Genomic DNA, 14,310 nt, shown 5'->3' on the forward strand with positions numbered 1-14,310 from the left:
TTTTTACTACTAAAAAGTATATGAAAAACACCAGAGAAAACTGTAACAATACATTTAAGTGTTTGTTCACCAATGCCAGAAGTCTGCCAAGCAAAACAGGTGAGTTGGAAGCTCTGGCGCATGAGGAGAGCTATGATGTAATCGGTATTGCTGAAACTTGGCTTCAATCCTCACATAACTGGGCTATTAATATTCCTGGCTATGCTCTCTTTTGGAAAGACAGGGTAAAAAGGAAAGGTGGAGGGGTCTGTCTCTATGTGAGAAGTAACCTCAAAGCAAGCGTGAAAGAGGACCTGGTTGATGGAGAGTGTGATGAGTCTGAAGCATTATGGGTGGAACTGCATACAGATGTGCGTAGTTCAAAGTTAATAATTGGAGTTTGTTATAAACCACCCAATGTTAACGAGGAGGTGGAGACTCAGCTCCTTGCACAGATGGAAAGGGCTGCAAGGGCTGGGACGGTGATAATAATGGGGGATTTTATGGGGGATTGATAGCAGTGCAGCAATTGGCTCGCGCTGCTGTCAATCAACTCCAATTAAGCGAGGGGCGGGGCCGAGTCCTGTAGTCGGCGGCTATGGACAGCGGATTGAGGACTCGGGAATGCACCCGTAAGGTAACCCCCTTGGAAGAACGTTTCCCAGGGGGGTTCCCAGAAGCGGGGAAGAGCCGAGGGATCCCAGACGACGTGGATCGGGGCCATTCTGTGCAAAGCGAGCTGCACTGTGGAGGTAAGTATAACATGTTTGTTATTAAAAAAAAAAAAAAAAAAAGCATTTGAAGCATTACAACACCTTAACCTTGGAGTGAAGTTATGGGCCTTTTAGTGATCCACCACCACTTGGTGCAACCAAGCTTGTAAAACTTTAACCTTCCTCTCCATTACAGTCTCCAAGCATCATGACCCTATTTATTTATATGAGTGAGCTATACCCATGTGATCTTCGGTCATCCATTGTAGTATGGTTCACCTATAGTAATGAATGGGGCTATGTGCAAAGGAGGCAGCCAAGGACATTCTCTTTTGCAAAAGATGTGCAGGACCAGGCACAGTTACACAGTGTACTTCACTGAAATGAAGAATAATGTATTTTACAGGTGGGCTGCACACAGGATTTGTGTGCGTCTCTGTGCTGCCAGGGTGACAGTACATAAGGACAGCTTCATTAATGGTAAAGTTGTGCATTAAAGCCTAACTATAGCTTGGATAAATGGGGGAAAAGGTGGAGCCTATGTCAAGTTTTAAATTCTATTTGTAATCCCATTGGAGTGATTGAAAATCTCTCCAATGGGAATACACATACAAACAAGAACACATTTTAGAAGAGTGAGGAAGGTTTAGAAATGTAGACAATTTTTTTATTGTTGTCTGTGCCTTCCTGTCAGGGCCGGCCCTACCATGGGACCCGATGGTACCATTGTACCAGGCAGCACTTTCAGGGGGGCAGCAAATTTCCTGCCCGCACGCCATCCCATTCCGCCAGCTTCACTCTCCACTCCACTGTGGGGCTAATTGCCGCCCGACCGCTCCTCCCGTTCTGCTCTCCGCTCCACTGTGGGGTTAATTGCATGAATAGAGCCATAACAGGTCCTTTTTATACTCCTATATACATGTATAGAGCCAGGATAGGTCCACTTTAGTTGTCATGATATAAAAAAATTGGATGTGGGGGCATTTTGGTGAACGTAATTTTTTTTTGGGGGGGGGCAGCATTTCATTCTTGGTACCAGGCAGCACAATGTCTTGGGCCGGCACTGCTTCCTGTCCTTATGATACCTGCACCCCCTATTTCCTTCAGGGCAGAAAATGAGAAAGAAAACCCCCAATGGGAGTCACAGATGGTAGAAACCCCTAACAAATATTTTAATTCAGCTCCATTCTATCCTGAATCTCAAAACAAATTGCTGAAGTTAGGCTTTATTAGTAATACATTTAGTAACCAAGGTCACATCACGTACTGAGTAATGAAAACTATAAAATGCACTGGTAATATTATCGGATCAGCTAGATTTCCACAGCATTTTATTTGTCAAATGGTGATCATTGAAATGTTTTCATTTAGACATGTTTGTGGTTCTAATTGCTTTAAATGGGAGCGTGACTACGTTTTAATTGACAGTAAAAGTCTAAATTGGTTCTGCTTATGAAAGCACTTTCCTTAACAAAAGCAAGAAATAAGAAATAAATGTGGCATGACTCACTTGGAAAACCACTTGTATTTACTGCATATTTTAAAGGTTTTTTTTTTTTAGAAAGCAAGAAAAGCTCATTTAGAAATTAATGCAAGATTTACTGAGGGTGAGGTTAAACATTTTTTTTACAGTTCTTGAAGGTTTACACATTCTGAGCTATTCCGTGTAATGTGTTTCCTAACAGCCTTGCTGTACTTCAGATCTTTGCACACAGGAATGATCTGTATGACATCACATGCCATTCATTCTGTGGAGGAGCCTCCAGAGTCATGTGTCAGGTGTGGATACAGAGAGTACTTTCTGTTTTGACAGCTAGCCAACTTGTGGTGAACTTGTCATCAATGATTTCGACCTAGCTTTGATAAAACAGGAATGCAATGTTCTGGAAAATCCTTAGGCTCGAAGTGAGAGGGAGATACTTCATCCCTCCTTCTTCTGGCCTATAGGTGTTCACTTTAGCAGGCTGTGCAGTCAGTTTTAGGCCTCAGGGCTGAAGCCCAAGAAGGCTTTGTGCTCAAATCATCACTAGAGCAGAGTTACACTCAAACATCTTGTTTTGAGGGTCTGTGTCCACCTGTAGAAGTTCTGCATGATGCGTCTGGATGATGTTACCCATCCAGTGACTGCTAGCCAAAGATCTGTAGAAGCCCCATATGAGTTTATGGTATTCTACCTCTTTTCTCCCCATGTCCTACCTACAAAGTTTAAGTAAAGCATTAAAAAATGCATTCAAGTCTGGACCTGCCCTTCTTTATAAATGCAAAAGTATCTAAGTGATATACCATTGGGACAAGGCATTCCTAGAAGCCCCTCTTACAAGCTAAGGTTCTTCTAGGTGTAGGCACTTATGATTTACAGTAAGAACTACAGGTCACTATATGGTAAAGCTCCCACTTAGCAGAGGGTTAAAATCGCCTGGTGCCCAGCATTGGGATTTATTGGTTGCAAAGTACTGGTTCATCTTACATGACCCCCTCCCCCGTTCCCCATTGTTGCAGTAATATACGGTAACTTCTTTGTATATTAACACGGATTTGAATGTTTCGCTGCCACAAGGGTGCCAGGTGTAGTCAGTTTCTCCAAATACTACATGCAGAGCTAATTTTGACTCAATTGGGGAGATTTACTAAAATGGTAGCACAGAGAATCTGGTGCAGCTGTGCATAGTAACCAATCAGCTTCTAACTTTAGCTTGTTCAATTAACCTGCCTGGCGGTGTTCCCGAGTCTGACTCGGGGTTAGATTTTCCTGCTGCGAGCGGTAACCCCGAGTCAGACTCGGGCTTGCCTCGCTAGATCCACAGGCAAAGTTACTTACCTTGTCCCTGGATCCAGCGATGCCACCGCGCTGTGTGAGCGAGCGGGACCTCGCTCGATTAACACAGTGCCTCCGTGTGACGCCGATCTCCGTTCCCTGCGACGTTACGACGCACGGGGACGGAGTCACAAAATATTCCAACTGCACACCTTCCAGGAAAATGGCCAATAAGTAAAAGGGTGCTGAAACGATCACCAGCTGGGAACCGGAAAGCAAATCATGTACACATATTCGCCAGCACACCAAGGATCATTGAAAAAATGTCCAAAAATTTAATGCATAATAACGATAGCACGGGGACGGAGAACGGCGCCAAATTCAAAAAAGTAAACAAACACATTACATACAGTATACTGTAATCTTATAGATTACAGTACTGTATGTAAAAAAAACACACCCCCCTTGTCCCTAGTGGTCTGTCCTGTGTCATGCATGTCATTTTATATAATAAAAACTGTTCTTTCTCCCTGCAAACTGTAGATTGTCCATAGCAACCAAAAGTGTCCCTTTATGTCAAAAATAGTTTTAGATCAGCTAAAAAACAGCGATAATAAATTATAATCACTTGCAGAATTGTGCGATAGCGATTTGTGGGGAAATTCGTCATAAAAAAAAAAAAATAATGACAGCAACAATTCTGCAACTGAGCAAATTTCAGTGATTTTGATTTGATTACATTATTGAATAATTTTTATTATAATTATATTATTATTTGTTATAATTATTTATAATTATTTATTATATTATAATTTATAATTTTGTTTTTAAAAAAATGCCTATTAGAAGCTTGTTTGGTCAGATTTAAGTGAGTTATTTCTAAAAATGACAGACCTACAATATAAAACGCCAAATTTCCTTGCAAATAATGGTACCGCTTTCAGCATGTTTTTTCTGAAAGAATCATACCGCCAGGGAGGTTAAGTTTTGCCAATAAAACCTGGAAGCTGATTGGTTACTATGTACAGCTGCACCAGATTCCGTGTGATCCAGTTTTAGTAAATCTCCCTCAATGTGTCTTTATTTTCTTGTGCGACAGGAGAAAGCTTTTTGGCTTGTCATCCAACTTTGGGATACAATCTGTATGTAGGAATTTTTCCTTTATATTCTTTCAATATAAACCCTTTTGTGACAATAGATTGTTGATGTCTGGAAGCTTCGGCAAAGTTTAGTAGCCTCAGTATGCATCAATTAACTTGGTAATAACCGTATAACTAATTTTTCAACTTAAATGGGAGCATATAATGCCGTGTACACACGATCGAAAATTCGGACAAGAAAAGTCCGATGTGAGCTCTTGGTCCGAAATTATGACCTTGTGTATGCTCCATCGGACTTTTGCTTTTTAGAATTTCCGCCAACAAAAGATTGAGAGCTGGTTCTCAAATTTTCAGATGGAAAAAATTGCTATTGGAAATTCCATTCGTCTGTAGCAATTCTGATGCGCAAAATTCAGACGCATGTTTGGAAACAATTCGACGCATGCTCGGAAGCATTGAACTTTCTTGGCTCAACGTAGTGTTGTACTTCACCATGTTCTTGATGGTCAAAAGTTCAGAGAACTTTTGTGTGACCGTGTGTATGCAAGCCAAGCTTGAGCGGAATTCCGTCTGAAAAACCATCCAATCGATCGTGTGTACACGGCATAAGACTCGCTGCTAGCTCTCCTATAGTATATTACTGTATCCTCCCAAAAGGAGAATATGCATGGGAACTTCAATAATATGAAATTATATGTACGATGAGCTTAAACACATCGGCTTGTCAGCCATTAAAAACATTTCAAACCGAAAGCCCTGCCTAACGGCAGGTACCACAAGTCGCTTGCTATTATCTTTATTACTGTAGTCCAAAAATCCTCACCCTTCTGCTATGGTTTTAAATTGTTTACTAGGGGTGCGACTACTGGTCTGCGCCCCGACTTACAGCCATTCCTCTGTCACATGACTGCACTTCAGAGGAATAAAGCAGTTGGAATAGGCAAAACTCAGAACTCAGTGAAGTCAGGTCTTCAGGTTTAAAGAAAATAAAATCCTTACAGGTAAGCACAGTGGAGAGTGTTTTGCCTAATACAAGATACAAGCATGTGATGTCTGCCCCGAGGCACAGCATATATGTAAAATGTCTGACAAAATCACAATCGTGAAATAACTTTTGACACATTAATGCTAGGGCAAGTGAATATATAGCGAGGATATAAGAATTTAATGTAGATCTAAAACCAAAACGGTAAATGCACTGTTCAAACACAGGCATGTGAAGTTTTGTTTAGCCAAAATATTTGTAATTCACACTACTGGCGCAGTGACTGAGCTGAGTTTATGAATTTTGCCCGGAGTGTTTCTTGAGGCTAAATTCACATCTTAACTCATATTTTAGTATGTCTCTCTTCCACCAAACATCAGGCTAGGACAGTACGTAAGCAGATGCAGTTATCTAGTCTGCCAATAGGTGGCCCTGTTTGTAGTGTCATCAGGTGCTAGGCCCCCTTTAGTTAAAGCCCTCCTTTTGTGATGACATCGATGAGTCAGTGCCCACATATAATCCTGGCTGGGATTAGCCCTAGTGTAGTTGGGACATGGGAGCCAGAGACGCCACCTTCAGGCAGATGTAGCTAGCAATTGAAGGCACTAGACAGGGCTGCAGGACAGGGAGAGGTAGACCTGCTCCCAGAAGAGCCAACTGTAGACTTTTATGTAGGTAGGGGTTAGGGTGGGTTGCAAAAATGCCTGTTAGACCAGGCAAAGAGTTTGTCGGAATTGTCAGGAGGAAGCCTTTGGCATGGAGTGGGCACAAGACGGTACAGGGTTAAAGTCTCAAGCAGGTCAGAAAGCAGGGCAAGGGGCACAATTTGCACACAAATGGTGCACAATTCTAGCCGTTCATAAGTCCCCTTACAACTACACAAAACTATTCTTTTGCATGCAAAAAGTACTTCACACACAGACATTAAATGAAATGGGCATATGAAAAATGCCAAGAAATAATGTAGATAAAGATATTGAATTTTTCTCTAAGGTTTTTTGCTATGGTTTATGCACCCCTAGGTATAGATTGAGGGCCATATCACTCTATCGATCCTGTTCCAGTGGCAACTCGCCAGCAACAGGATTGCTAAGTGAGTACTCACCTGTTTCTATGATGCTGCTGTCTTGCTGGCCAAACCAGACAGATGCCGCTCTTTTCTCTTCCCTCGCTAGTGACCTTTTTAGTGTTTCAGATTGCAAAAGAGCGATGCCCTAGAAGCAAGTGGGTGCTCGATGTAGGGTTACTGCCAGAAACAGGAACGCTACTGTGACACAGATCTATCTACTATTGTAACAAGAAGAATAGTTTTGTAGTTAGAACACCTGCTGGTTTCTTACATCTCCCTGAGGCTTCGGTGACAAGATTTCCCCAAAGTTACCGCCTTATACTACATAATAAAGACTTCACTTGCTTGCAGCGGGGTACCTTAGTTTAGTTTAGTTGTTGCTATTGAAAATCTCTGGCAAAAAGTGATACTGCTGTTTGGCTTGTGACTGAAGATTCTACCGTGTTTCCCTGAAAATAAGACCTATCACTATTGTCCAGGAGGGTTGCAATATAAGTCCTAATACCGAAAATATACTCTGGTTTAAAATGCTTGTAAAATCCTATTATCCACTCTATTACAGTAGTATATAATGTACAATGTGTGTGCTTCTGTAATATAATTGTGGGGAAGAGAGCTCCGGCGAGTCACAGAAGTGCATAGCGGTGCTATATCGAAGGTATTTGGCACAATTATATTACAGAAACACACACATTGTACATTATATACTACTGTAATAGAGTGGATTATAGGATTTTACAAGCATTTTAACTCAGTTCACACTGGGGATTCCTGTCAGGCAGGGAGAGAGAGGGGAGAGAAGACAGCACATTACGTGGTAAGACCTACCCCCAAAATAAGCCCTATTATGTATTTTGTTGCCAAAATAACATAAGACCCAGGCTTATTTTCGGAGAAAAACGGTAGCTACCATGCTGAACTGAATTTTTAGTTTTGCATGGTGTTGGTCAACTTTTTATTTTCATTAAAGCGTATCTATAACAACATACAGTATGCTGACCTTGAATATAATGCATGTTTACCACAGGGAGAACGAGTTTGACCAGCCCAACTTGCACACCCACTTGGTCTTACCACTTAAACCATTCCCTGAGCCTTCCTACCCCTTCTATTCCGCTCCCATCCCCTTCTTATTTCCCTTTGCTTCTTCCACACTTCTTTTTTCTACATCTTTTACCTCTCCTTTCCTTACTTATACTTTCCCACTAGTCCCTCTCCCAGCCATAAAAAATTGTGATCTCACCACATTCAGATAAGTTTTTCATTGTCATTGTTTCAAAGTATATGTGAACATCCACCTTGTAAAACAACCCATTAAATTAAAGGCAAAATATTTGTGTGTGTGTGTGTATATATATATAAATATATATATATATATATATATATATATATATATATATATATATATATATATATATATATATATACTGTATATATATACTGTGTGTGTGTATATATATATATATATATATATATATATATATATATATATATATATATATATATATATATATATATATATATATATATATATTTATATATATTGCATATCATTATAAATACCCTTTTTTCTTTTTCTTTTTTTTTTTATAAGTGATCACATAATCTCTGTTCACAGCTGCATAAGGGGCTTAGGAAGTCAGGGATGGAGAAACAGCCATACACAGATCATCCCAGTGAATGGCTGTGGGGGGGGAGTCGGCGGGTGTCAGCACAGGTCTTCTGATAAGTGGAAAGGCAGGCTGAAACTGACCACACTGAAATGTATGTGCTCTCATGCCTAGTGTAGTCAGTTTGAAATAGGGAAGCAGGTGGACTGGCAGGAACACCAGGGATTTCACACAAAGAAAGAAATATAAAGAGCACAGTATACTTTCTCATACAAGTACATGGTACAGCAGGCACATATCAGGAATATGAAATGTTGGGGTAACATATTATTTAAGTGTTATTACATGAAAAAAATTCAATTTTCACTAATCACTGTTACACTAGTTTTATTTGTTATACCTGTTTTTTGTATGTGCCACCTTGACTACGATCTTTCCATGCTGGTTCTGACTATATCCCTAAATGGCTATATAAATGTAGCCTATTTTATGATATTCTGAAAATAAATTTAAATCTTTTACAGCAGAGCTCCACAAAAAGTGTAGCTGCTGAATTTTAATAAACACACGCTCCCACAGGCTTCTCTCCCTGGTGCCAGCATTTCAACTGTACGCACCCGGCTGTGACAGCTTGCGGTTTCACAGCCGGCTTCCCACTGCTCATGTGTGAGTTGCGCTGTGCCACTTGATGGTCTGGTAGTCTTCAGGGACCTGTGACGTGTTCCAGAAGACTTTAGGGAGGTATGGGGAGAGGAGAACTTCTGCTCAAATCGCAGGCCCTAGGCGATCCGAGAGTTGAAGTGGGAGCGGGTACAAAAAAAAAATGACATTGCATTTGTGGCAAGGGAGGAGGGGAGGAGTAGTTACAGTAAAATGGAACTTCCCCTTTTGGGTGGAGCTACACTTTAAACAAAAAGTATATGTAATGCCAGAATTTTTTTTACATTTTGGATAGAGTAGAGTAGGGAAACTGTAATACCACTGTCATGATTTTTGACTTTAGATACACTTTACCAATGTACAGTAATATCCTTTATCACTAATGCAAGCCAGTGAGTGAAATGAGGTCTTTCAAACTTATGCATTTTTTGTCTTGCTTGCGTGCGACTGCAAATAACCTCAAAAATTAAATTGTAATTCATGTGGAAAATATTTATTTAGTTTGTAGGATGCCAGGTGTAAAAATGTAACTAAAGCACAATTATATTGGTTTAACTTACCAACCCTGACAGATGTTCTTTCTGTTCAGCTCAAAATGTGTGCATTAGGCATATTACTCTTGTCACTGTCTTCACAACAATGCAACAATAAATTGAAAATCATATGCTTTATTAATAGTGCAGACTGAATACTTTGTTAATAAAGATATTTTCTTTCCAGCTCTTGTTTCATATTCCCTGGATCGAAACCCAGCAGTTTTGCAGAAAGTCAGTGACATGAACAGAGAAGAGCAGTCATACACAGAAATGATTCGCATATGGCCTGGGCAGAGAGAGCGCACAAGGACGATACAGTCTCAGCAGCTACAGCTGGGCACAAACAGAGGCACTTCAGGAGCAATCACTGCTCAGACTAAAGAGGAAGCAATATGCCAGCCAATAAACGCACATAATCCTTGCTCTGCAATGTGTTACAAACCCAGCACAACTTCTCATGCTGAAATGAAAATTGAAAAACAACAAAGGTTTTATAAACATAATGGAAATGAAGCCTCTGCTCTGCCATTTAAAGTGGTTGGGTTATCGCTAGAAAACATTATTGTATCTCAAACTGACATAATTTGGGAAAGTTACATTGTAGCAGCCTATAAAACAAACCGTTTATATGGCAGATTAGCCTATGCTGATATTTCCACAGTTGACGGCAAAAATGTACCCTCCTTTGCGCTGATTCAAAAGGAAAGACAATTTCATGCAAGGAATAATCGATTAGTTGCTGCTAAAAGTTCACGTAGACCTTGTTTTAAAGAGAGTATACACGCAATGAAGGAGATTAGGGATTGGGAGAAAGCCAGTAAAATTGACAATCAGAGACCATTTAAAAGGAAGCTATCAGTTACCCTGAAAGAAACTGAAGAAGTGAGTGCAAAACAGGCTTCCTACAATTTCAGCAAAAGCTGTGATACTCCTGACCTCTCCATGCATGTCAGTGAAAATGAAGTCTTTGGTGGATCAAAGATGTTTTATGGCCATTTGAAAAATTCTGACAAATGTCTAGAATTTGACCAGACCACAGGCTCTACTGATCTGTGCAGTGTGGCAAAAATATATCCTGTAAAACAATTTTATTCAGAAGAAGCTAGTTCTTCTTTAAGAAAAGTTAACACTCCACAAATATGTGACTGTACCAGAGATGGTTATGAAACATGTAGTGTGAAATGTAGACTGAGATCAGTGCTGAAAGACTCTTTTCTTGGTGAAATAGATGTTTTCACAAGCATTTTTATTCCCGAGACTGACAGTACGGTTGATTATACTGTGCCATACACTGCTTTGACGCAAAAAGGACACTGTAAAGCTCAGACTTATTCTGAAGAAAGCTTTTTTTTGAAAATGAACACATACAGCAGGATTAATCCACATGACAGTCTCTCACTGTATCCTCAAATGACTTCAAATGTTATTTTTAACAAAGGAGATGACAAGCCCATCAAATCACAACGCCAAGTGGTTTTTGAATGGGCATCTCATGAAAAAAGTACCATTTCTGCAAGCATGTTAATAAGCTGTTCAGTTTTGCAAAAAACTGATTTGTCATTTATTGATAAGAAAAACTGTCATTTTGGCAGTAACTTGTTTCTGTCAACAAAAATGTCATTTCCAGCATTACTAAATCACCACAGAAAGTGTAAAAAACAATATTTTCTTCCCAACATCAGCACTTCAGCAGATTCATTCATCGGAATGCCTATAAATGACTTTGCATATTCTCAAAACAGAATTTCTGAGGTAGGATCTTTTCCACAAAATGAATTACAAATCCTGCAGCATTTTGCCAAAGCGAATGGCGTTGAAGCCAAACAAATGGAAATGGAGGTTACACTTGGCGAAGAAACAATGTTTAAAACCACTGAAAGTGCTCATCTGGCCTATGCAACTGCACTTAAAAATCAAGACTTCTGTTTTCCTTCACACCTTCTGGATGCTGCTGAGAATTCAGAAGAAGATACCCTGAAAAGGTTTACAGAGGCAAATTGGATGCAATCATATCCAGAACCGGTGTTTCATGAAATGTTTGGGAAAATCGGTTTGGATATGTATACGGTAGAATTACAGAATGATAATTCAGCAGAAGCAAACTGTTTACTCCAAAACCAAGCCCTATCTGATAGCAGTATTCCGATGGAAAGTGAATTTAGGAGCGGCAGAAAAGAATGCTATGGTTCAGCTACACTACACTTTAATGAACTTGGTGTGTCAGATGCAGACAGAAAAGTTTGTAAGAAAGAAGTTCAATCTGTCTATGAAAACAAAGAAATTGTGCACAACTTCTTACAAGACAGCACCATGCATGACACATATTTCTGTGAAAATAGCATTCAAAATGAAAGAGAACCGAAGAGGTCAGATATAATTTTCAAAAATAAGTCTAAAACTGAAGAGCACAGTGAAAGCCTGAAATTAAATTTATCAAACGAAGAAATAAACCTGAAGAATTCATGTTTTCCAATTGATACCGCCAATGGTTTTCCTTCAGGGACCATCTTAAATGTAGTTACAAAGGCAGAGTATGACAACATAAATGAATTACAAGTTGAAGGGATATGTTCCTTCGAAAATACAGAAAAATCACACTGTAATTTAAAAGATGCTAATTATTCTCTAGAAGGCAATTCTGCCATTGGTGTTACCAACCCCAGCGCTGTAGAGCTTGCTGGGCTTACCCTTCATGCATTTGAAATGAAGGCTCAGTTTGACTTGGTTCTTGAAGAGCTGAAATTGTTCCATTCAATTGGACAGACTAATGAAAACCCCTTCATATCAGACAACAAGAAAGGAATAGAACAGATGTGCAGCACTTCGGTAGAATTGCCAGACATATTAACTGAGGATTTACCCTGTGAATCAATAATGGATAGTAATGACTGTGGGTTGAATGACCAGACTTTGATTCAAGTAAGAGAGCAGGAAGTACCTCAAGCATCTTGCTCTGCTAGTTCAGGTGATGAGGAATCACTGTATTCTACTGTTAAAGGAGGTGAGTTAATCAAATACACATTTCCTTTTGCTTTACTGTGATTATACTTAATATTTGGACCTTCAAAGAAGGTGTCCCCAGCCTCCTCTCCACCTCCTCCAATCGGAGAATGTCTTGTATTCATTCACAAAATTCAAGAAGTTTTGTTAATGGCCATGGTGCTGATCACTGTAGTACTACTACAGTGAGTGTAGCCTTCCCCAGCAGTCCTTCAGGCATGATATACAGTATGCATACTTACATTGGTCCAAGCTGTGAAACAAAGATCATACCTAGAATTCAGCTATAAACCAAATTGAACAACAACTACCGGTACCTTCCATTAACGTCATTGCATTTAGCCAACATGATGACATTTTACCAAAATTTTACTTTTTTCAAATTATTTTGGTTCGTAGAATTTTTATCAAATCTCCAAAAAAACAGGTAGTATATGGGCAGCCTTATAGCCAATTTTTTTTTTCTTGGAAGAATCTAAAAAATGAATTGCCTGCATTGCCTAGAGCAACTAGTAGTCTTTCTATTCCTTGTTCTAGGTAAGACAGATTAGGGATAGCACAGCAAGCTTTCACTACACTATACTTCAGTAAAGAATGAATTCCTTTAAGGGTATTTCTAACACAGCTTTCTCAGAAGGACTTATGACCTAATTAACAACTGCCTAAAGAATAAGACTTCACTATAGTAATGATTGTCAACTTTAAAGGTATAGGGGCCTCAACTGTGATCTGTAATGTACCATTGGAGACTGCAGAGGAAATGATGGTCAGAGACCGTGGACATACTACAGGTTTGATTGGAGTCTGTAGACATGCACAAGAAAAGACAAATACAGTTGCAGGAAAAAGTATGTGAACCCTTTGGCATGGGATATGGATTTCTGCACAAATTGGTCATAAAATGTGATCTGATCTTCATCTAAGTCACAACAATAGACAATCACAGTCTACTTAAAGCAGGGTTCCAACCACAATTAGCGTTTTTTAAATGCATGTCCTTTCATCATGCGTTTTTATAATATAAATCCAGTCACTTACTATTTTACAATCCGCTGCCACTCTGCATAGTTATTCAAAAAAGATAGTTTATAAAACTATGTCCACACCGTTGTCATTTTGCTTGTGGGCATTGAAGCCCACAAGCACTTACTTCCTGGAAGTCTTGGATGGGGAGTTATAATTGGGTAGCGCACTGCATCCTGGGAAATGATGACACACATTTCCCAGGAGCATTAGCGTGCTGAGGAGCCGAGGGAGATGATGTCAGAATCCTAGGTGATTGCGAAGGCAGATTTCGTGGGACCGCATAGCAACAGGCATTTCCAGGTGAGTAAAACATTTTTTTAGGTCTAATGAGCACAAAAATTAAAAACATTTTGGGATGGAAACTCCACTTTAAACGAATAACACACACATAATTAAATATTGCCATGTTTTTATTGAACACACCATGTAAACATTCACAGTGCAGGAGGAAAAGGGATGTGAACCTTTGGATTTAATAACTGGTTGAACCTCCTTTGGCAGCAATAACTTTAACTAAACGTTTCCTGTAGATGCAGATCAGACGTTCACAACGGTCAGGAGTAATTCTTGACCATTCTTCTTTACAGCAATATTCTTGGGATTTCTGCTGTGAATCGCTTTCTTGAGGTCGTGCCACAGTCGAGCCACAGCATCTCAATTGGGTTGAGGTCAGGACTCTGACTGGGCCACTCCTGAAGGCGTATTTTCTTCTGTTTAAGCCATTCTGTTGTTGATTTTCTTCTATGCTTTGGGTCGTTGTCCTGTTGCAACACCCATCTTCTGTTGAGCTTCAGCTGGTGGACAGATGGCCTTAAGTTCTCCTGCAAAATGTCTTGATAAACTTGGGAATTCATTTTTCCTTCGATGATAGCAATCT

At 39.7% G+C, this 14,310-nt stretch overlaps 1 protein-coding gene across 1 annotated transcript in view; it reads left to right on the forward strand.

Moving 5' to 3' along the window:
* Nucleotides 1–577: 577 nt before the first annotated feature.
* The window catches only part of RAD51AP2 (RAD51 associated protein 2), an 81,099-nt gene continuing 67,366 nt past the window's right edge, over nt 578–14,310 (forward strand). Inside the window, exons 1-2 of the mRNA XM_040347679.1 lie at nt 578–731; nt 9,592–12,408. Of these exons, the coding sequence (XP_040203613.1) occupies nt 578–731; nt 9,592–12,408 (2,971 nt within the window). The remainder of the gene's footprint in view (nt 732–9,591; nt 12,409–14,310) is intronic.

This window comes from Rana temporaria, chromosome 4, assembly GCF_905171775.1.
Source record: "Rana temporaria chromosome 4, aRanTem1.1, whole genome shotgun sequence".
Lineage (NCBI taxonomy): Eukaryota > Metazoa > Chordata > Amphibia > Anura > Ranidae > Rana > Rana temporaria.